Source organism: Xyrauchen texanus, chromosome 15, assembly GCF_025860055.1.
Source record: "Xyrauchen texanus isolate HMW12.3.18 chromosome 15, RBS_HiC_50CHRs, whole genome shotgun sequence".
Classification (NCBI taxonomy): domain Eukaryota; kingdom Metazoa; phylum Chordata; class Actinopteri; order Cypriniformes; family Catostomidae; genus Xyrauchen; species Xyrauchen texanus.
The window spans coordinates 43,071,269-43,093,579 of NC_068290.1; the positions used below are offsets into that span (position 1 = coordinate 43,071,269).

At 37.2% G+C, this 22,311-nt stretch overlaps 1 protein-coding gene across 2 annotated transcripts in view; it reads right to left on the reverse strand.

Annotated features, from left to right (window-relative positions):
* The window catches only part of bves (blood vessel epicardial substance), a 31,723-nt gene extending 11,841 nt beyond the window's left edge, over positions 1–19,882 (reverse strand). For both annotated transcript variants that reach the window (XM_052143757.1, XM_052143758.1), the window contains exons 1-6: positions 19,742–19,882; positions 17,915–18,131; positions 3,338–3,462; positions 2,891–3,078; positions 2,662–2,770; positions 2,382–2,549 (exon numbers count right to left, since the gene is read on the reverse strand). In XM_052143757.1, the coding sequence (XP_051999717.1) occupies positions 2,382–2,549; positions 2,662–2,770; positions 2,891–3,078; positions 3,338–3,462; positions 17,915–18,116 (792 nt within the window). In that variant the 5' untranslated portion in view covers positions 18,117–18,131; positions 19,742–19,882. The remainder of the gene's footprint in view (positions 1–2,381; positions 2,550–2,661; positions 2,771–2,890; positions 3,079–3,337; positions 3,463–17,914; positions 18,132–19,741) is intronic.
* Positions 19,883–22,311: the final 2,429 nt, after the last annotated feature.

A 22,311-nucleotide genomic window follows, 5' to 3' on the forward strand; every position in this document is an offset into this window, starting at 1 on the left:
TGCTGCGTACGCTTGGCACGCTACATAATCTTCACTGTGATGGCTATCACTCTGTAACCTTTAGTCGAATATTCTGATCAGATAGCAATGCGCACCACCGTATATACGACCGATGACTGTCAAAGACTTTCAATCCTTATTTTGGCCACTAGGTGTTTTTTACCATTCTTGTAAATCGTCATTTGTTTCATTCGTGTCTTATTTTGCCCTGTGTATTTAAGTTGGCTTCCTCTGTTGTTACTCTTTATTTAAAACTTTTTGATAAATTTTTTGTGAATGTTTTTCATAGCTCTGTATGAGTTTTTTAGCTTAGAATTGAGATTTTTTTTTTTGTCCTCTACTAAGAGAGAAGATATAAAATCACATATACACTTTGAAGTCATCATTGCCTTTGTGATGTCTCTGCATTCTGGGTCCACCACCTCTCCAGTGTCTCACTTCGAAGGCGATCAACATACTCGGATTCAAGCCCGGCACTGACAGATGACATTCGTGAAGGGGGCTGAGCGCAAGTGCTACCTACCCATTAAATTGCCTTGATTTTAAAGACTATCAGAGAATGTCTGTGCCTGCGGAGAAAACCCCATAGTATCACCTACACGCCGTAACAACGATCGTGCCAAATTAACAAAATATTTTAAAAAAGAGAGGAAAAGGTTCTCCGAAATGCCGTAGCTTGGTCCTCAGCCACTACTCCACCCTCTTATGGATGAAAGCCACGCCTCCCCAGACGGATCGGAGGCAGTCCTCCGGCCCCTGGTGGACGGAGGGGTGGATGGTAGCGCAGAGAAACCCACTACGGCGCATCCCTCCTCCTTTCCGGGTTTCGCCACCAGTGTAAAGGGTTTAATGGAAAGGAGGAGGCAAGAACCGGCATAACCACCCTTATAAATAATAGTTTAATATATAACTAAAAAGACAAACACACACACAGGTGTCGGAAATGCTGTCCGTAAATCTCTCTCTCTGTCGCAAAGCCGTCTTCGGTCGGCCTTTATCCCTCTCCAGGGCTAATTAGCCTGATTAGGGGCCGGGTGTGCGGAATCACGACCAGGCCGCCCTGCCACACAGTCCTAACCTTCTTGTACCTATCTTGTACAATGCAAGCCAATAGGTTCCAAAACTTGCAAGCTTCAAAAGAAACAAAGACAGCATAAAAGTAAGCCATCCAATTTGAGTTGTGTCTTCTGAAGTGATAAGACTGGTTTTGGATTAGAAACAGACCAAAATGTAAGTCCTTATTCACAATAATTCTGGCTGTTTGGAACCCATGGGAGGCATCAAGAGGATAATGCTTTGATATTCAATCCCTTTAGCAGTTTCATTTTCTAGTGTTTATCATCAACCTAATTTTTTGCAAAAAAACTGAAATGTGACTATTGTTAGGAATAGATTAGGTGCACTTTCACAATGCACACTCCATCCACTGGGGAAAGTACTGCTTCATCACTTGCGATTCCCTATAAACAAAGGCAATGTGCCTATTTGAGACAGGACTATGACCAAGTGAGAGGCCGATCCGGTGGTGACGGCAACAGGTGGTGATGGTGAGAGACGCTCTGAACTAGGAGTGAACAGTGCCTTCGGGAAAAAGAAAATTGTTTTCCTCTCTTCCCCCATTCTCTGTTGTAGTGAATGTATAGGACTATGGGACTTTAATTCTCCCATTTGAACTGCACATGACGCTGGGGCTAGCCAACACCGGAGTCCTCATTTGGGCTTGCCGGGATACTAAGGTAAGATGAGCGATGCTCCTCCTTTCACAAATATAAACATCAGCAATATTTTCATACATATCACTTTCATGATATGAAGTGTGTGAATGAGCTTCTCTCATGAACGTGGCAAGGCGACTGCGAATGTCAAGGTTTATAGTGAGTATGGACTTAAATTGTTTCTCACACAAAGCTATCAGAAGACATGAATTAAACCACTCGAGCCATATGGATTACTTTTGTGTTGCATTTAAAGTATGTCCTTTTTGGAGCTTATTCAGAAATAAGAAAGTCATACGAGTTTGAAATGGCATGTAATGAGATGGTGAGTAAATGATGCGAGAATTATAATTTTTGGGTGAACTATTCCTTTGAATTGTTTCTTAAAGTAATTTCATAATGTGGAAGAGTTGATGATATCTGGAATATCTCCAGAATTTGAGATTGTCACACATAGTTACGTCATGCCACTTGAATTAAATGAAAATAGTCTACAAACAATGAGAAAAATGTTCAGTTGTAATAGAACCTTTTGATGTTCAACATTACAGCATCCTAAATATGATCATGAATGTGTCATTTGCTTCAAGTGGTTGTGTTTTTTCAGTAAATTGTTCATTGTTTTCCAATCAATTTAGTACCAGAGAAAAGTGAATATTGTCTAACCTTGTCACTCAGTGTTGGATCATTGAGGGAGTAAAGCTTGTTGGTGATGTCTTTACCAATGAGATACTTGAACACCTCGTTCAGAAAAGAATCTGATTCCAGGAAGTACGTCAGACGCTCTCTGGACCAGCACAGAAGCTTACAGTTCTCTTCAGCAGTTATCGTCACCTGTTCATTCATTTACATAATACATATGACTATATTTGAGATGTATTCTAGTGTACTCACAACATGAAGGTGTATATACATGATGACATCATTTACATTTTTAACACATTACCTGGAACCTTTCTCCTCTGTTTATCTGAGTTGACCTGAACTCTGGAGAGTCGATGAAGGAGTTGGTGTAAATATTATGCAAGAAATGACCTCGGTAAGATACCCTCATCCTGTGTCAAATGCATAAAGTTGGCCATTATATTCAATAGTCATGCAACATACAGGGTATAAAAGGTATAAAATATATAGATATACAGTAATAGGGTACCAAGAAACAGAATTGCACATACTTTCCTTTGAGAAGAACGCTAAGTCGCTCATCCACAGAGGTCTTATCTTCTGCTGCATACACCTGGCCCTTTTTTAAGGTTTGGATTGTGCAGAACTGGCCGGTCAGCTTCTGAAACAGAGCCTCGCGTACATGCAGGGGCTCGAACATGCGCTTGTATACTGATTTAAGCTCCCTGTCAATCTTAATCTGAAATTAAAGAATATAATCAGACATATTGAGTTCAGCAAATTTCTCTGAATGACCCCTAATCATGAAGACATCAAAGACAATGACAGATATGAGCTGGAAAGACATAGAAATGAAGCCTCTATTTTCTCACAATCATTTATGGTATTTAGTACCTCTGATGCAGTTTAAGTATCTCTTAACCATGAATACAGAACCAGGGTCTATCAGTATTATATAGCATTTTATGTCTTGGTGTTGGATATAGTCTTGTACTCACCGGTCTGCGTTTATAAACCAAGAAGAAAAAATGCATGAAGTTCACCAGAAGGAAAACCACATTCCACACCATTACATCCAGTGTACATCTGTATAATGTGGCCCATGCTATGAACAGAGAGCAGCCTGAAATACAATCAAGACGATGTTTCAAAACCAGAAAAGCTGAGAGATGTATTTCAGCACAACATCAAAAAGACCAATTTTGTCTTTTAAATATTCTGTTACAAAGCTATTATTCAGTATTTTGTCTTGCACAAAACAAGATTGCGTATGAATTGTAATTTTCATTTTAAAATGAAGTTGAGGAACTATAATACTTTCAAAATTTTGCAGTGTTAAAATATATATAAAACATTTTTGTACAGTGACTTTACCCATTTAGACTGTTAAAATATCAACAGTGATATTGTTACGAGAAGTAAAGGAAGGACCCAAAGATGCGGAGAAACTGGGAGAGAGAAACAAATAAAAAAACAAGACCGACTGATGGGAACGACTGAAACGCTGACATGAAACAACAACCTGGCACTGTACACGATAAACGGAGGGGAATAAATAGGCAGGGGAAAACGAGGGACAGGTGGAAAGTTAAATTGTTACATTCTTTTAAAATCTTAATTTATACTTGTACATCCCCATACTGTATATTCACTGTATTCAAAAGTACCTGTTAAGACACATCAGTGACACACACACACACACACACACACACACACACACACACAGACACAAATCCTAATGTTTCCATTAGGAATGAACGGATAAGGTTACAAAAAAAACAAAAAGTGTTCAGGAGCCCGTCCAACCGTTAGATTTGAACATACACACACAAACCCTCTTCAGCTCCACTCATTCCAGCGAAAAAGCGGTGTCTGAGCGGTATGTGTGTGTGTGTTTATCCATTTAGAATTACAACATGTACATGAACACTCCCCATACTAAACTATAACTTTCATTTTCAATTAAATTAGAAGTATTGTGTTTTTATGTATGGGGGAGAAGTGTGTGTATGTTTGTGTGTGTGTGTGTGTGTGTGTGTGTATGTGTGTGTTTATGTGTGTGTGTGAACATGTGTGAATGTGTGTGTGTGTTTTTGTGAATGCGTGTGTGTGTGTGGTGTGTGCGTGTGAGAGTATGTGTTTGTGCGTGTGAGTGTGTGTTTGGGGAGCGGTAGTGTAGCGGTTAGCGCGCTTCGCTACAAACCTGGTGACCCGAGTTCGAGTCCCGCTCATGGCCAACACCAGTGACGATTATCTGAACCGGTTCCGGGCCTCCCCTAGGTCGACTCAGCCTAAAATGAGTACCTGGTGCGGTGTGTGCCTATAGGACTTTTTGAGTTCTAAAGCTAGGTCTGGGGTTAGGCACCATTCCCGTTTTCTGGGGACAGTCTCCGTTCAGAAATATCAAAACAGCATCCCACACGCCATCACGTACTGCCACCCCTTCCCCCTAGTGGCCTTTCGTTACCTTTAAAATTCACCTTTAGTACCTTACAACATACAGATATTTGATTGGTGTAACTGTGTTAAACTGAGCGATTTGATTGGTTGAACTTTGACTTCTACGTGTGGAAGCAGCTTTGATGAGACAAGGCTCACACCTGGACATCATCTCAGCAGAAGTGCATTCTCTTTATCAGATATAACTCTAGGTCTTGTTTGCTTGTTTTATTTATTATAATGTGCATTTTACTATAAGTTATTTTATATATAGGCTATATATAATACTTTTTATTTAAATAGGTGTTGACAGTTCTTTGACAATTCAATCATGGAAGGTAAACAAAGTAATCAAACATTCTTAATAAAGGAAAAGTTTTTTTTGAAAATGATTTATAACAGATGCAGAAATAAATAAGGTGTTGAGGGCTGCATGACTGTAATAATAATAATACAAATGATAGTTGTAATAATAATAATAAAAAAGGCTACACCAATTGCAAATATTATCTTTGAATTGTCTGCTTAGTAGCTGTTTTAATCAAACTTTGTGCTTACGCCTATGTGGAATGCTTAGAAATGCATGTGTAAATGAAGGATATTTGTCAGAAAGGATACTTTGATATTACCTGTTAGTTGATTCCTCGACTGTTCTGTTGTTACTTGTGACAGAAATTCATTCATTAATTCATCAAAGTTGCACGTGCTGCTATTGAGTAAGGATTGTGCGCATACATGCATATCGGGTCATTATATCGAGAAAGAGTGCACAACCACAGTGACAACATTCATAGAAATAAACACAGTTCCTTCTGCTTGGTGTTTTATGGTTAGAAATTAGGAGTTTTTTTTTTAACTAAAAAACGACAAACAGAACGCAGACATATAGTCTCTAACGCAGTTGTAAAAACTTACTGCAACTTTTTTCTTTCACTGGGAAAATCTTTAAATATATATATGGTTTACCCTAAGACTGATAGAAAAACAAAGCCATAAGTCTAACCAAGTTGTGTTCCATATTTTGGATTGATATAAAAAATTACGTGCATTTAAAATTTGTTTAGGCGCCGTATGGGTGACTGTAACCCGCACACACAAACACAAGACGAGACAGTCACAATGTCGGAGAAAACTGCTTTATTCCAACAAAGCAGGCAACAGTACAAAAACAGGGCAAATCCAGTGAAGAATGGTCAGGGTGAGCGTTAAATCGAAGCCGGGGAATCAAGATAGGGTAAAGGGGCAAATCCAGGAGAGAGTGGTCAACGAGAGCGTAGGGGGTCAAAGCCGGGGTAATCAGAATCAGCGAGACGGGACTAGAGGGAGCAAAAGACAGGGGAACAAGGGGAGCTCGAAAGCCGGGGAATCAAGAGGAAAATGACGAGACTGGTGGGAGCAAAAGACAGGGGAACAAGGGGAGCTGGCAAGCTAATAGGTGAAGGAGAGGAGGTCAAAACTAGACGAGACTAGCGGGGGGCAAAGACGAGGGAAACTAAATACAATAACCAACAACCGTGAGACGAAAGGGTAGTGATATATATAGGGGCGAGTGCAGGTGTAAACCATGACAGGTGATGAGACGAGTGCAGGTGAAACTAAGGTGCAGGAGTGCAGATGACGCGAGTGCAGGTGGTCATAATGTTCTGGGGGATTGGAAACTCCAGGAAGGGAGATTGCCTACGAGCATGTGAGCGAGTAGGAGCAAAGTGGGCATGAGGGCTCGAGCGAGCAAAAAGAGCGTGCAAGCTCGAGGGGGCGGAACGAGCGTGGGAGCTCGAGGGGGCGGAACGAGCGTGGGAGGGGGCGGAGCGAGGGAGCGGGGTTCGTGACAGTGACCCACAAGTTCCATTATTGATAATGATTAGTTTATGATTTGTATGTTTTGAAACATAGGTAAACAAACTCTACTTGCAAATTAATTAAATTACCGTTGTAATATCATTTCTATCACAAAGCAGCAGTAAACTACATTATTAGACCGTACCATGTTTTTTTAACACTGTTGCATCTAGCTATTGCAGTTGTTGTGTTCATTCATTTAATGTTTACTGTAATTGTTAGTTGAGGTATATTACTTTAAAAAATAAAAATATTCAGTAGCTGTAATTATCCCATACATTATTATTTTGTACATTTTATTATTATTTTTAAATAAAGTTTATTATTAATAATGAAAACACATTAGTATACTATGATTATAATTATATTCACTTTTGATTGGAGAATGACAATAATAGATGAACTGGATGAACAGAATCATGTATTAAACTGATTTGTTTACATTCACATATATCTTTGGGGTGCCATTGTAAGTGTTTTGTTAAGCTCACATACTCGGTTAAAAGAGTACTATATTTGTTACAATAGCACAGGTGCAGTGTTACATATGGGGCTGTACACATGGAGTGGTATAATATGCATCACCATTATGGTGGCAGGAGTCAGCATGGGATCATGGGCACACACACTTGAGTTTTAAATACCCCCCACTGTGTACATATCTGACATTGCTGGACGTGTTGCCAGACAGGTGAACAACTGAACACAGCAAACGTTCTTCCAGCCACATGATGGAAGGGTGTGTGTACAAACCGAGGCCAACATATCATTGGCATCAGCAGGGAAGTTGACTCTAAATCCTGAGTGGGTCAAAAACATCAAGATGAAATCAAGACTCAACCAAAAATACTCAACAATGGACAAATTCTCTTGCCCACACCACATCAGACTGCATCTCTTTTTATGATAGGTTCCAGCAAAAGAACCAGAAGCGTCCAGAGGAGAGATTGCGCAGTCTGTAACTGATCCCTGAACAGGCTTCTCTAGTAAACTCCTCAGCAGCTGAGCAAGTGAACAGAGAGCTTTCCTCAAGCCATTACTCACTATGCAAAATGAAAGACACTCATTACATGTGTTCACTGCACCTGTACTTTACATCTACACAATGAAAGTAACAATTCCTCCTTGAAAGAAATGCAAAAGCGAACAGCAGAAGTCATGCACCTAGAAGCACGGGCCAAACTGATGTGTGGTCAAACAGGCAAAGGTTAAATATGAATTAATGTATATCTAGTTTAATAAAGATGGCTGTTATGAAATATCTGGAGTAGAGGAATGTAAAGCATGGTGATATTATATTGACATAACTGGAAGAATGTAAAATAGCTATTTAAAATGAATTGCAGAACCACACCCAAGACCTAGTGAATTGCAATGGAGAGATCCACAAGGCCCGGCAAAAGTGGACAGTCTGCCAGAGGAAGGGAACAATTATTTAGTGGCAATGTTCTCAAATGACCAGAAGCATAAGGTAACAAGTTTGCAGGTTCACACCACTGAAACCCATTCTACAACAAACATAACAACAACAGGAGTACCAACATACTATTAATAGTAATCCATTGTACTTTTTCCAACTTTAGGAGACAATCTCTAAACTCTATGCAGTAGAGAGGAGAGAAGACGATGTAATTGCCTGAATTTCTCCCTATGCCATCTTGTGTCTGCGGGACCTAAAAAGTGTTCTCCCACCACATCTCTTGAGAGACACAAGTAGTACAGCAATGCCATGGCTAACAGATAAAGTAAGTAATACATGTTCTAAACCATTCTTTTTACAATACACTTATCATAACTCCCTGATCAAAAATATAGTTGACTCTGTATCAATTCTATGTTAAGTCATTTCTATTAGTATAGCACTTTTGCCAACACATAAAATTGCAAAGCAGCTTTACTGAGATTCAATCTGAAATGGGTTAAGCCCACAATGCAAGCCAAAGGTGTTCATAGCGTAGAGTAAAAGTGGAGAGAACATAAAAACCCTTGAGAAGAACCACATTCAGCCCATCCTCCTCTGGCTTTACAATAAATGTATGTAGTATTTACTCATAAAGTATGTGCACTTTAAATCATGTGATCATTGAAATGATTAATGCTATTTTTGAAGCTGTTTCAACAAGAAATGTTTTAAAAATGAAAGGATAATGAATGTACTGAATATGTCTCCCATGACAGAGACAGGAAATCAAAATAAATGATGTTACTGTGGATGATATTCATTATATTATGAAGCATAATTTAAAAAATACTGATAATTGGTTGCAATTCTGGCAGAGCTGTCTAACGCAGCATAACAACCAGATTGAGAAATACGTTTGGAGCATTTCAGGCTATAGGGATTGGCAGGAAGGCTAAATCCGACTTTAGAGACAAATAAGAAAAGGCTCTTTCTCTCTTTTCATATTCTAGGCACTATCAACTGGCAAGATATCTTTTGGAATACATCTTTCCACATACATTTGATTCCATGTGCTTAACAAATATGTATGTTTTTTGTTTTAAAGGCTGTACATTTTTGTATTGCTCAAATTGGAGAAGAAACCAAAGACGTAAGTCATTCACTTCTGAACATGTACCTTATTGGTAATATTTACAGTTTTTTTTTTTTCAATAAATGTTGACGGAAGTACTATTGGTAATGTTATTTAACGCTGCATTACTTTGTTCGATTTTCTGGTTCTGGCCTTCAACACTGACATAGCACAGGGATTTGCTGGCACAGGGATTTGCTGAATGATAAAACGGTCTCAGATTTGCACTTGACAGTTCATGAGGTATTTTAAAAAATGAATCCTGTTTATGCATCAAGAATAATAGGTTGACATAAAAGTCACAGTCAAATCAGTCCTATTTGTTTCATTTCAAAATGAAACAGAGAGAGAGATGTTGGTTTGTTTTACAAATCTTTGTGCTTTTTCTTGTTCAGAGAAGCTTTTAGAAATGTTGCCTCCTTGAATGGTTGGACTGTGTCCAATCCACAGCAATGGTGAAGAAATGACTGTTTCTGTGGAGTTGTATACACACTCACACACACACACACACACACACACATACAGGTGAAACTCGAAAAATTAGAATATCGTGCAAAAGTTCATTCATTTCAGTAATTCAACTTAAAAGGTGAAACTAATATATTATATAGACTCATTACAAGCAAAGTAAGATATTTCAAGCCTTTATTTGATATAATTTTTATGATTATGGCTTACAGCTTATGAAAACCCCAAATTCAGAATCTCAGAAAATTAGAATATTACATGAAATCAATAAAAAAAAGGATTTTAAATACAGAAATGTCGGCCCTCTGAAAAGTATAATCATGCATATGTACTCAGTACTTGGTTTGGGCCCCTTTTGCATTAATTACTGCCTCAATGCGGCGTGGCATGGATGCTATCAGCCTGTGGCACTGCTGAGGTGTTATGGAAGACCAAGATGCTTCAATAGCGGCCTTCAGCTCTTCTGCATTGTTTGGTCTCATGTCTCTCATCTTTCTCTTGGCAATGCCCCATAGATTCTCTATGGGGTTCAGGTCAAGCGAGTTTGCTGGCCAATCAAGCACAGTAATACCATGGTCATTGAACCAGGTTTTGGTACTTTTGGCAGTGTGGGCAGGTGCCAAGTCCTGCTGGAAAATGAAGTCAGCATCTCCATAAAGCTTGTCTGCTGAAGGAAGCATGAAGTGCTCTAAAATGTCCCGGTAGATGGCTGCGTTGACTCTGGACTTAATAAAGCACAGTGGACCAAACCAGCCGATGACATGGCTCCCCAAACCAACACAGACTGTGGAAACTTCACACTGGACTTCAAGCATCTTGGATTGTGTGCCTCTCCATTCTTCCTCCAGACTCTGGGACCTTGGTTTCCAAATGAGATGCAAAATTTGCTCTCATCAGAAAAGAGGACTTTGGACCACTGAGCAACAGACCAGTTCTTTTTTTCTTTAGCCCAGGTAAGACGCTTCTGACGTTGTTTGTTGTTCAGGACAACTTTCGACATTTGAAGTCTCAGTCCACTCCTTGTGAAGCTCCCCCACACATTTGAATGGCCTTTTCCTGACAATCCTCTCCAGGCTACGGTCATCCCTGCTGCTTGTGCACCTTTTTCTTCCACACTTTTCCCTTCCACTTAACTTTCTATTAATGTGCTTTGATACAGCACTTTGAGAACATCCAACTTCTATTGCAATTACCTTTTGAGGCTTTCCCTCCTTGTGGAGGGTGTCAATGATGGTTTTCTGCACAACTGTCAGGTCAGCAGTCTTCCCCATGATTGTGAATTCAACTGAACCAGACTGAGAGACCATTTAAAGGCTCAGGAACCCTTTGCAGGTGTTTAGCTGATTAGAGTGTGACACTTTGAGCCTACAATACTGAACCTTTTCACAATATTCTAATTTTCTGAGATTCTGAATTTGGGGTTTTCATAAGCTGTAAGCCATAATCATCAAAATGATATCAAATAAAGGCTTGAAATATCTTACTTTGCTTGTAATGAGTCTATATAATATATTAGTTTCACCTTTTAAGTTGAATTACTGAAATGAATGAACTTTTGCACGATATTCTAATTTTTCGAGTTTCACCTGTATATATATATATATATATATATATATATATATATATATATATATATATATATATATATATATGATATAATTTTAATAGGTAGCAGAGATGGAAGCCAAAAATATAAGAATGCCTCTGGAAGTGCTGCACACTGAACAGCTGGGCTACCTTTGCTTTACCATACCTCAGGTTATTTTTATTCTACTTTTACTTGGAATTTCCACCTGAGGTTAAGACCCAAAACATCGGTATGGCCCAGGGGGGTTTTGATTTTCAAAAAAACAAACAAATTATTCTTTCTGCAGAATAATGCATCCACATGTCAGGAAACTGTCCTGGATTCAGTGTGACCTTTGTGAAAAATGGCTGCATACAGACTGTGCTGGCATCACAGAGGAAATGTCATTCAGCTGTGGATATGATACACAACATGTGTATACATTTTAGAAGTATGCATTATACCGTAGCCAATTATATATACAGTGTATATATATATATATATATATATATACAGGTCCTTCTCAAAAAATTTGCATATTGTGATAAAGTTCATTATTTTCCATAATGTAATGATAAAAATTAAACTTTCATATATTTTAGATTCATTGCACACCAACTGAAATATTTCAGGTCTTTTATTGTTTTAATACTGATGATTTTGGCATACAGCTCATGAAAACCCAAAATTCCTATCTCAAAAAATTAGCATATCATGAAAAGGGTCTCTAAACGAGCTATTAACCTAATCATCTGAATCAACACCTGCAAAAGATTCCTGAGGCTTTTAAAAACTCCCAGCCTGTTTCATTACTCAAAACCGCAATCATGGGTAAGACTGCCGACCTGACTGCTGTCCAGAAGGCCATCATTGACACCCTCAAGCAAGAGGGTAAGACACAGAAAGAAATTTCTGAACAAATAGGCTGTTCCCAGAGTGCTGTATCAAGGCACCTCAGTGGGAAGTCTGTGGGAAGGAAAAAGTGTGGCAAAAAACGCTGCACAACGAGAAGAGGTGACCGGACCCTGAGGAAGATTGTGGAGAAGGACCGATTCCAGACCTTGGGGGACCTGTGGAAGCAGTGGACTGAGTCTGGAGTAGAAACATCCAGAGCCACTGTGCACAGGCTCCAGAAACAGCGGCAGAAGCGCCTGACCTGGGCTACAGAGAAGCAGCACTGGACTGTTGCTCAGTGGTCCAAAGTACTTTTTTCGGATGAAAGCAAATTTTGCATGTCATTCGGTAATCAAGGTGCCGGAGTCTGGAGGAAGACTGGGGAGAAGGAAATGCCAAAATGCCTGAAGTCCAGTGTCAAGTACCCACAGTCAGTGATGGTCTGGGGTGCCATGTCAGCTGCTGGTGTTGGTCCACTGTGTTTTATCAAGGGCAGGGTCAATGCAGCTAGCTATCAGGAGATTTTGGAGCACTTCATGCTTCCATCTGCTGAAAAGCTTTATGGAGATGAAGATTTCATTTTTCAGCACGACCTGGCACCTGCTTACAGTGCCAAAACCACTGGTAAATGGTTTACTGACCATGGTATTACTGTGCTCAATTGGCCTGCCAACTCTCCTGACCTGAACCCCATAGAGAATCTGTGGGATATTGTGAAGAGAAAGTTGAGAGACGCAAGACCCAACACTCTGGATGAGCTTAAGGCCGCTATCGAAGCATCCTGGGCCTCCATAACACCTCAGCAGTGCCACAGGCTGATTGCCTCCATGCCACGCCGCATTGAAGCAGTCATTTCTGCAAAAGGATTCCCAACCAAGTATTGAGTGCATAACTGAACATAATTATTTGAAGGTTGACTTTTTTTGTATTAAAAACACTTCTTTTATTGGTCGGATGAAATATGCTAATTTTTTGAGATAGGAATTTTGGGTTTTCATGAGCTGTATGCCAAAATCATCAGTATTAAAACAATAAAAGACCTGAAATATTTCAGTTGGTGTGCAATGAATCTAAAATATATGAAAGTTTAATTTTTATCATTACATTATGGAAAATAATGAACTTTATCACAATATGCAAATTTTTTGAGAAGGACCTGTATATATATAAAGTACAATGTATGGTTGTCTAATGAAAATTTTACGTTTACAGAACACTAGCATTCTTGAGGCAGGGTTTTTTGGTTGACATTCTAATAGAGTATCAAGAGATCTTGGAAAATAAGACAGTAAACAATTTAAACAGCTATATCATAACTACATCATTTTGAATCTGTTTATGTGCAAAGAGGCAGTCTCTCATGTTGCATGGTCGTTCACATGGTTCCTGTGTCATAGCATATAGCATTGCAATTTGATAACATTTAGAGAATTATTTGAAATGGTCTATTTATTTCATTTAGTGTTTGAAAGTTCACGTTTAATATCTGACATTTGCAACTGACACATTGCAGAAATTACACAAAGGCTTGAGAAATTGTAAATCCGAACATTTGCTAGCTGCATTGAGACGTCACACAGGTCACATAAACAACAACACATAGAGACTGTATCACCTAGATAACACATAGAGACTGTGTCCGTTCCTCGAACTACCAAAACTCTCCCTAAATCATTTAGAAAAAATTTGATTAAGGTCAAACTTGAACAAATCAAAGAACTTAAAGATAAACATCATATAAAGGTATGACTACTAAACAAAGCACTTTCAAAAAAAGCATTAATTGTAAATGAAATTATTACAGATCATAGATTGGATGTGCTCCGTTTAACTGAAACCTGGTTTATACCGAATGGATATATTAGTTTAAATGAATCTACTCCCCCAGGTTATTGTTATAAACATGATCCTCGCCTGAAGGGTCGACGAGGAGGTGTTGTTGCAATTTACAGTGACGTTTTTGGTGTTACTCAGAGGACAGAATACAAATCTTTTGAACTAATAATGCTTAATGTGACACCGTCAGATATAAATAAAAATACGATGTTATATTTTATGCTTGCTCCAGTATATAGATTACCCGAGCCGTATTCTGATTTCCTTGGTGAATTTGCCAATTTTTTATCAGATCTTGTAGTTACTGTAGATACACCCTTAATTGTTGGTGACTTCAACATTCACATAGATAATGAAAATGACACATTAGGATTAGCATTTATCGATATTCTCAACTCTCTTGCAGTCAGACAAAATGTGACAGGACCAACTCATTGCCATAATCATACACTAGATTTAATTCTGTCATATGGAGTTGATATTGATACTATAGAAATTCTGCCTCAGAGTGATGACATCTCAAATCATTACCTCGTCTCTTGTTTACAGCGATCAGCTAATGTTCCTCAATCTACACCACTCTATAGTTCATGTAGAACTATTCTTTCGACCACTAAAGAGAGCTTCACTAATAATCTTCCAGATTTATCTCATATACTCAGTAAACCCCAAAGTCCAGAAGAACTTGATGAAATAACAGAAAAATCATTTCTAACACTCTTGAAATTCACACCCCTTCGAATAAAGAAAATACAAGAAAAAAGCCCTGCACCATGGTACAATGATCACACTCATGCTCTCAAGAGAGCAGCTCAGAAAATGGAAGTGGAAGAATACAAAATTATTGTAGTGCATACACTATCCTTCAATGCACTGCAAAATACCTCTAATTCTGTATTTTGTGAGGAAAATAACGAGACACTGTTTTCTGAGGTGGTATGACAGATGACTGCATAATTCCAATTTTATTTCTGATTATTTCAATTTTATCAGTAAAGAAATGTATGAAGGCATTACTATTGTGCTGTGGTGGAATATCTGTTTCAGTCGAGGCTTTATTCCAAACCAATTTAACCACAGTACTGAATAAACACCTAGGATTGTTGTGATTATTTTTTATGAGTTTACTAAAATATGCTGACCTGGCAACTTTTAGTGCCTTTCTGTAGCTACATATAGCAATGTAAATCTGTATATTATCTTATATATTAGAGCCCCTACAACTGTGTCCATACTCCAAAGGGTCCAATAAATACAATCATTTAAGTTCAGGTATGTCATTTTCATGGTTTGTGCTCAAAAATGTGGGTGCGTATCAACAGGTTAAATTTTGTATTAATTTAAATATTCAGACTACGTACAAAGCTTTGAATGGTCTAGCTCCGCAGTACTTAAGTGATCTTCCACCACGCTATATTCCATCATAGTCATTACGATCGCAACATTCTGATCTGTTAATAGTTCCTAGAATATCAAAATCCACAAAAAGAGGAAGATCCTTTTCATATTTGGCACCTAAACTATGAAAATGTTTGTCTCAACCTCGGGACTCCTATCCTGCGGTCACCAAAACCGGCTTGTCCAGCTCCATTCATGCTTCGTGTTGGACTCCACTGCTACATGTCGCTGTGTGATGATGACTAAATGCAGCCGGTGCCAGCCAAACATCACTTCAGTCTATTATGATGGACTTCAGAGGATGAACTGATGCCAACTCCAACCATAAGACATGGGATACTTCATATGCCACTGCAAGAACCTTGGACTTAGGACAGACCTCACCACAAATACCATCCAGGTTGAACTGTGATGCACCTCATTGACCTCTGCCTGCATCACCTCAGTCTACTGATGGACTACACTCTTGAAATGGAATACATAGTCTATATTAATTGGCAACAAAAGCCTTCATCAGCCAACTAACAAAGGTCAATTGCATCTATGTGAACTTCTGCAGTTAATCCAGGATGAACTTCAGAGACATTAATCATTAATCTTACAGTTCATACAAAATCTATGTTTAAACACTGACCCTTAACTCTTACTTAGTTTACTAATTTTAAACTATGACTTGCACTGCACACAAATAACTAATATTCACATTATATTCATGATGTTAGTCAGAGGGGAACTGGCCCCCACAGTGAGTCTGGTTTCTCCCAAGGTTATTTTTCTCCATTAATCCACATCTTTTGGAGTTTTGTGTTCCTTGCCACAGTCACCTTCAGCTTGCTCACTGGGGTTATTAATACAATTATTAAATACAAATAAAATTTAGTATATCTAAACACACACACACAAAACATAAAAACATATAACATAAATATAGGCTAATTGTTATTAGGCATATTACACACATGTCCAAGCCAATGATCCAATTAGTTCATTTCATTTATGGGATTAACTTTACAGTTTATAGGTAACGGTTAATATATTTATTGAAGTAGATAGGTAAAAAAATATATATTTATTCCAGACCATAAATGAATCATATACTTGACATAATCATTGTAATATAATCATATTAATTACATAATCATTATACATATATTTTCAGAGACAATGAGTTCTGTTGAGTTCTGTTGTTCTGTCTTAAAATATACTATTGTTTGCTTTCCTGTTGCTCTCTTTAGTGTTTTAGCACTGTGCCAACAACCTCAAATGCACAACATAACTTAACAAAGGTCAATAAATATGTCATGGCTTTGAATTCATTTATTTAAGTAATTCAACTTTCATTTGCACCTTGTTGGGCTATTTGAATGTTTGTTTCTCCAGAGATATTCAAACAAGAATGAACATTATACATTAGGGAAGTCACATGATTTTGACTTTTAGTAACTTTCTCGCAATAAACAACTATCTGGTGTCCATGTAATGACCATACTGTGATGGATCAAGAGGGAGACGCAAAGAAAGGTAAAACAACCATTTCATATTATTAGCTTTATTGCTACTTTTTGAATAATGTATTTTTATACAGTAGTTATATTTTTCTGTCTTCAATTTCACACACCCATTTGAATAGAGCTTTCATGTTAGCTGGACTTTTATTTTGACAGACCCTTGAGTTCCTCCTGTTTTTCGGGTTAGTTACATCATGCTTTCATTAAGGCTGGGATACTCCTGTCATGACTCTCGAGCTGAAATCTCCAAGTGTTAACAGCCAATTATACTCTAAATACACTATGAAAATAAAGCACCAGCAGTGTGTGTTGAGTTTGTGTGTGAGTGTGTGTGTGTGTGTGTGTGTGTGTGTGTGTGTATCATATGACAAAGAAGAGCAGCACCTCTTGTTCATTCTGTAGCGTGCAGCGCATGTGACTGTATATTATTTTATTTAATGACATCCTTCTGCTGTTTAAAGATCACTCTATGCCATATCCAGGTTTTTTATTTTATTTTATTTGATTTCATCTCAAAACTGTCACATCTCATATAATTGTGCTTGTTTTGGTGTTGAATAAAGGCATTGCACAAATGTAACTCTTCATTTTCATTTTTAACACAAAAATGTAGTTGCATTAGCTCAGGTAAGTTGTCAATAATTTCCAAAAACAGGTAAAAAAAAAAAAAACCTGTTCTGGCTACTAGAAATCAAGTTGAAAAAAAGATTGAATGCAATATTTAATAATAATATAATGATTATGTGAGATTCATAAACCATTGAAATCAGTCGGTCCTTTTGACCCGGGAACACAAGGACTGGTACCAATGAGGAACACAGCACAAGTGTTAAAACTAGTTCTGCAGTGAGCTGAAAACATATCCTCTAAACTTTTACATCTCTTATTTCTAATTATTCCAATTTGAAGTTGCAGTTCCAAATTTCAATACAACTGCGTGACATTTTCTTATGACCATGAAAAATCATGACTCTGAAAAAACTATGTTTTAACTTCATCTTGGAGTTTATCAAGCCAGGTAAAGAAATGAAACAAATTCCTACATACTGTAACATGTATCTGTTCTGTTGAGCATTAGATGGCGCTCTGTACCTGTCATCAGCAGCAGTCTGAGGAAGATCATATGAAGGCCTATTGTAGTTGGGATGAGGAAGCCCAGACCCAGACTCAGGTTGGCCAGGTGGAACAGCAGGTGATGGGCATTTTCCCAGTCCTGACATAATGTGATGTTTGCCTCCAACCCTAAATCACTGGAGTTCGGAGGAGATGGTGTTGTGTAATAAGTGCCAGACATTCTGAGGTGTTTAAGCTGATGGGGAAAGAATCCAAAGAGTAAAACTGTTAGAACTGCCACTTCACTCATAAGTAAAGCAAAGGGACTGAACTCAGAGGAAAATTATTTTATCATCGTCAGTAGCAACAAGAAATGGAAGCCCGTTTACACCACATGGAATTATATTGTGAGTCAACATTATGAGATACTTATTCATATTTATGAGATAGAGAGGTGTGGTGTGAAAGTGCGAGCATGAGGTACTTGGGTAATATAATGTATACCATCCGAGTAACAGCAGCCGGTGGAGTTTCTGGTGCCCCCCTGTGTGCCCTACACAGACTGTGCTATATGCGTATAGGGAGCGGCGGTACTTCACACATCATCAGGCCACTATGAGTCTATGCAATGAGAACAAATCAGATCTGCATACATTTGTAACTCATAACTATGACATTTAATCTCATAATTATGACTTAAGTATCTCATCCAGTTAATTATAATTTTGGTCATATTTATGATTTACTTTCTCAGAATTTTGACTTGTTCTCATAATTATGACTTTTTTAATGTCATATCACATAATATCTCATAATTATTATTTATTATTTCATAATTTTGGCTTGATCTCATAATTAAAGTGCAAAGTTTTATTTCATAAATATGACTGATGATCTTAAACTTACAATTTTTATGACAAATATAATTGAATATCTAATAATTATGACTTCTTATGTCATTATTATTTTTTTATGATATATTAAGTGTCTCATAATTGTGATTTAGAATTGTATAACTATGATTTACAATCTAAAAATGTTTACTTTTGTGTCTCAGAATTATGACTTTTAATGACATAAATATAATTTTATATCTCACAGTTATGCTTTACCATTTAATAGTTTTGACTTTATCACATAATTCACTTTTTATGTCATAAATATCACTTACTATCTCATAATTATGACTTTGAGTCTCGTATTTATGATTTAGTATCAGATATTTTTTTACTTTATTTCATAATTGTGACTTTTTTTCTAAGAAATATGAAATGTTTCTCATAATTATAACATACTAAAACACATTTGTTTTTAATGTGGTGACAACAGACTTACAGTTTTGCATTTGTTTATTAAGCTCTTAAAAATAAAGGTTCCAGTAAGAATCAGCTACAATAATTTTATACTCTGATATCATTGGAAAAACTGTTTAAGTTCAATAAAGAACGTTGAATATATAAACATATATAAACATCTATGTGCGTCTGTTGCTTTAAAGAACTAGGAACTGATCTGAAGAACCTATAGCACTTTTGAATTTCCAGTGGACCATTGTTCTGCTTATAAGGTGCTGCAAATACCACTGAAACAACTTTCTCGTTAGAGTTCACGTGTCATCTACACTGATTCGCAACTTCATTCATTTCTACATTCAGACTGCAAGTGAAATATCCAACAATGCTCCACACTCCACAGAAAATAATCCCAGCGACGCAGACACTAACCTAAAAGAAACTTTCTATAGAGACCACAGACACTGCTTCATGATTTATCTATTATTGCACTCTGAGTGAGGCTCAAGTAGTTTGAACTACTTGAGCCTCATCATTGATATCCAGCTTGACTATAATATCATTGTGTACTCACCACCAACGCTGTCGATTAAAGCAGTTATATTCGCTGTGAGCAGGACTGTGAAGAAAGAAGATAACAGCACGTGTGGTTGAGTTGAGAGCTGCAGTGTGTGAGGAGCGCATTCCAGCCAGATGACAGGCAATGACTTAAAATGGGCACAAACCGAGCGGCCACTCCTCTGCGCACTGACAGCATTACACCGCTAGAGGGAGACATTCATGCGATTCACAGTGATGCGGAGAGTTGTGCTCGGATCGAGCGGTCATATCTAGAGGTTAAACTGTTTGTTTGGCTTTTTTTCGATCGCTTCCAATTCTTCGAGTTTAAGTTGCGGTTTGATATAACCCCTCCACCCCCACCCCGCTTATATCAGTATTTAATTGGAATCAGTGTTAATGAATGAAAAGGTTGTATTAACATTTAGTTTGTGTAGGCTATCCATAGCTTACAAATTATACACACATGTAAAGCATAAGAGCATTTTCAGGTTAGCATAGCTGGTGTTCTGGAAGAGTTTTGGATGATATTACATATTGAGTATGGTGTAGCGAATCAGCAGATCATTTATGTTTTCTTGAGGGTACCTGAAAGTGCCATGTCTGAATAAATGCTGTCTAATTTATAATAAAAAACAATGTGTATGATCCAGAAATACACACGAAAGCAGGTGTATGGACACTTAAGTCACACTTTTAAAAATTATGAATTGCAAACCTGCGACATTTTTGACACAAAATAAAAAAAAAGTGACATTTATTTTAGACAGTACAAGCACATTTTTCAAAAACATTTCACAAAAATAAGTTTGTTAGGTTTAAAATAATAAAACAATAGATTTACAATTGTTCAGAGTGCAGAAAAAAATATTCCGACTCCATGTAGTTTACAAATGTTAATGGAACATGTTCATAGTCAGGGTTGGTGGATTACTTTTGAAATGTGTTCCACTACAGATTACAGAATACATGCTGTAAAATGTCATTTGTAATGTATTCTGTTAGATTACTCAAGGTCAGTAATGTATTCTAAATACTTTGGATTACTTCTTCAGTACTGGTAGATTTTTTCACTTGTTTTGACTATAAAAACTCTGTCAGTACAGTAAGACAAAATACATTCTCTGAAAAACCCAAATATCTTATGCAGTGTTGTTTCTAAAACAACATCAATCAAACTGATATTGTTTTAAGGATTTTTAGATATTTTTACATGAAAACAATACAAAAATTACTATCAAGAATATGATTTTTGCCCTAATATCAAAGATCTTACTAGAAAAATAGAAATTATGATCAAACGTGAATTTTCTTGATAAAAAAAAATGATTATGTGTGGAAACATGTGCATGTAAAATGGCCAGAAATAGCATTTTATCTTAGCGTAAAGCTAACAATTTACACAAGGTTTATTTCTATTTCTTCAAATGTACTTCTCTGTCTGCTCGTATGAATGTAACACATCATAAGAAAGTGTTTCACCGCTGTTCAAATGCACTTTGGATCACATCATTTATATGTATAAATGTTTTCACCTGAAAGAACTGAATATTAAAGGAAACAAATGACAATAGTAATCTCTTCAGTAATCATAATACTTTTTGAATGTAACTGTATTCTAATTTCCAATTTAAATTGTAACTGTACTGGAATACAATTAATTATATTTTGTATTTTAAATACGTAATCCTGTTACATGTATTTGATTACTCCCTGACCATAGTGAATGTGCTGAACTCAACCTGCGACAGTAACTCTGATATGAACTGACTTCATCCACTAAAAAGAACAAGACCTGTCTCTAAAAATCATTAGAAGTTAGTTCTAAGAAAAGCTCCAGCATCATTTGTTTGCAAATGCAACGGCATTCAGACAGTTTTAAGTGTGCCACGTGTCCATATACTTTTTTGGGGACACTGTATACATTGAAGATGACAGTAAAGGGCTGTTTTAATACTTTGTATTATTATAGTAACATAAGTGTAGACGTAGGGTATATAATGGGACTAAAGTCCCCCTGTGGTAAATGGAACTTTTGATTTTATTTTCTCCCAAAACACTAAATAAAAAAAAAAATAAAAAATAACCCAGCACTTTCTTAAACACCTATTTGTCACTATGCACTACAAAATATTCCAGATCCATGAGGTTACCTCATGTAATACTTATGGCTGTAACCACAATACAATTTAAGGGGGACAACCTGGACAACTCCCCTCCAATAATCAGATATGCAAGATTGCTGTTCTGCTGCAGTCCATTATGCATCGCTGTCTAATTGTCACTAATTTGATGCAGGAATAACATAATGGTTAAAAGAATATATATTTTTAGTGTACTCAGTACTCTAACACTGCTCGTCAATGTCATTTGAGATAGCCAATTCATAGCTGTGAATGTGAAAACATTAATGGAGTAGTTTTCAGCAAATCAGGCTTAAGACAGAGTGAATGTGTGTACATTCGTTACGTTACTATATATGATGCACTCGTTAATTCTAATCCAATACACTTTTTGTCAAATTCTGCAAATATTCCCATTCTGTGGGTGGGCTACAAAAAACCTAGAATTTGTACACAGTCCTGG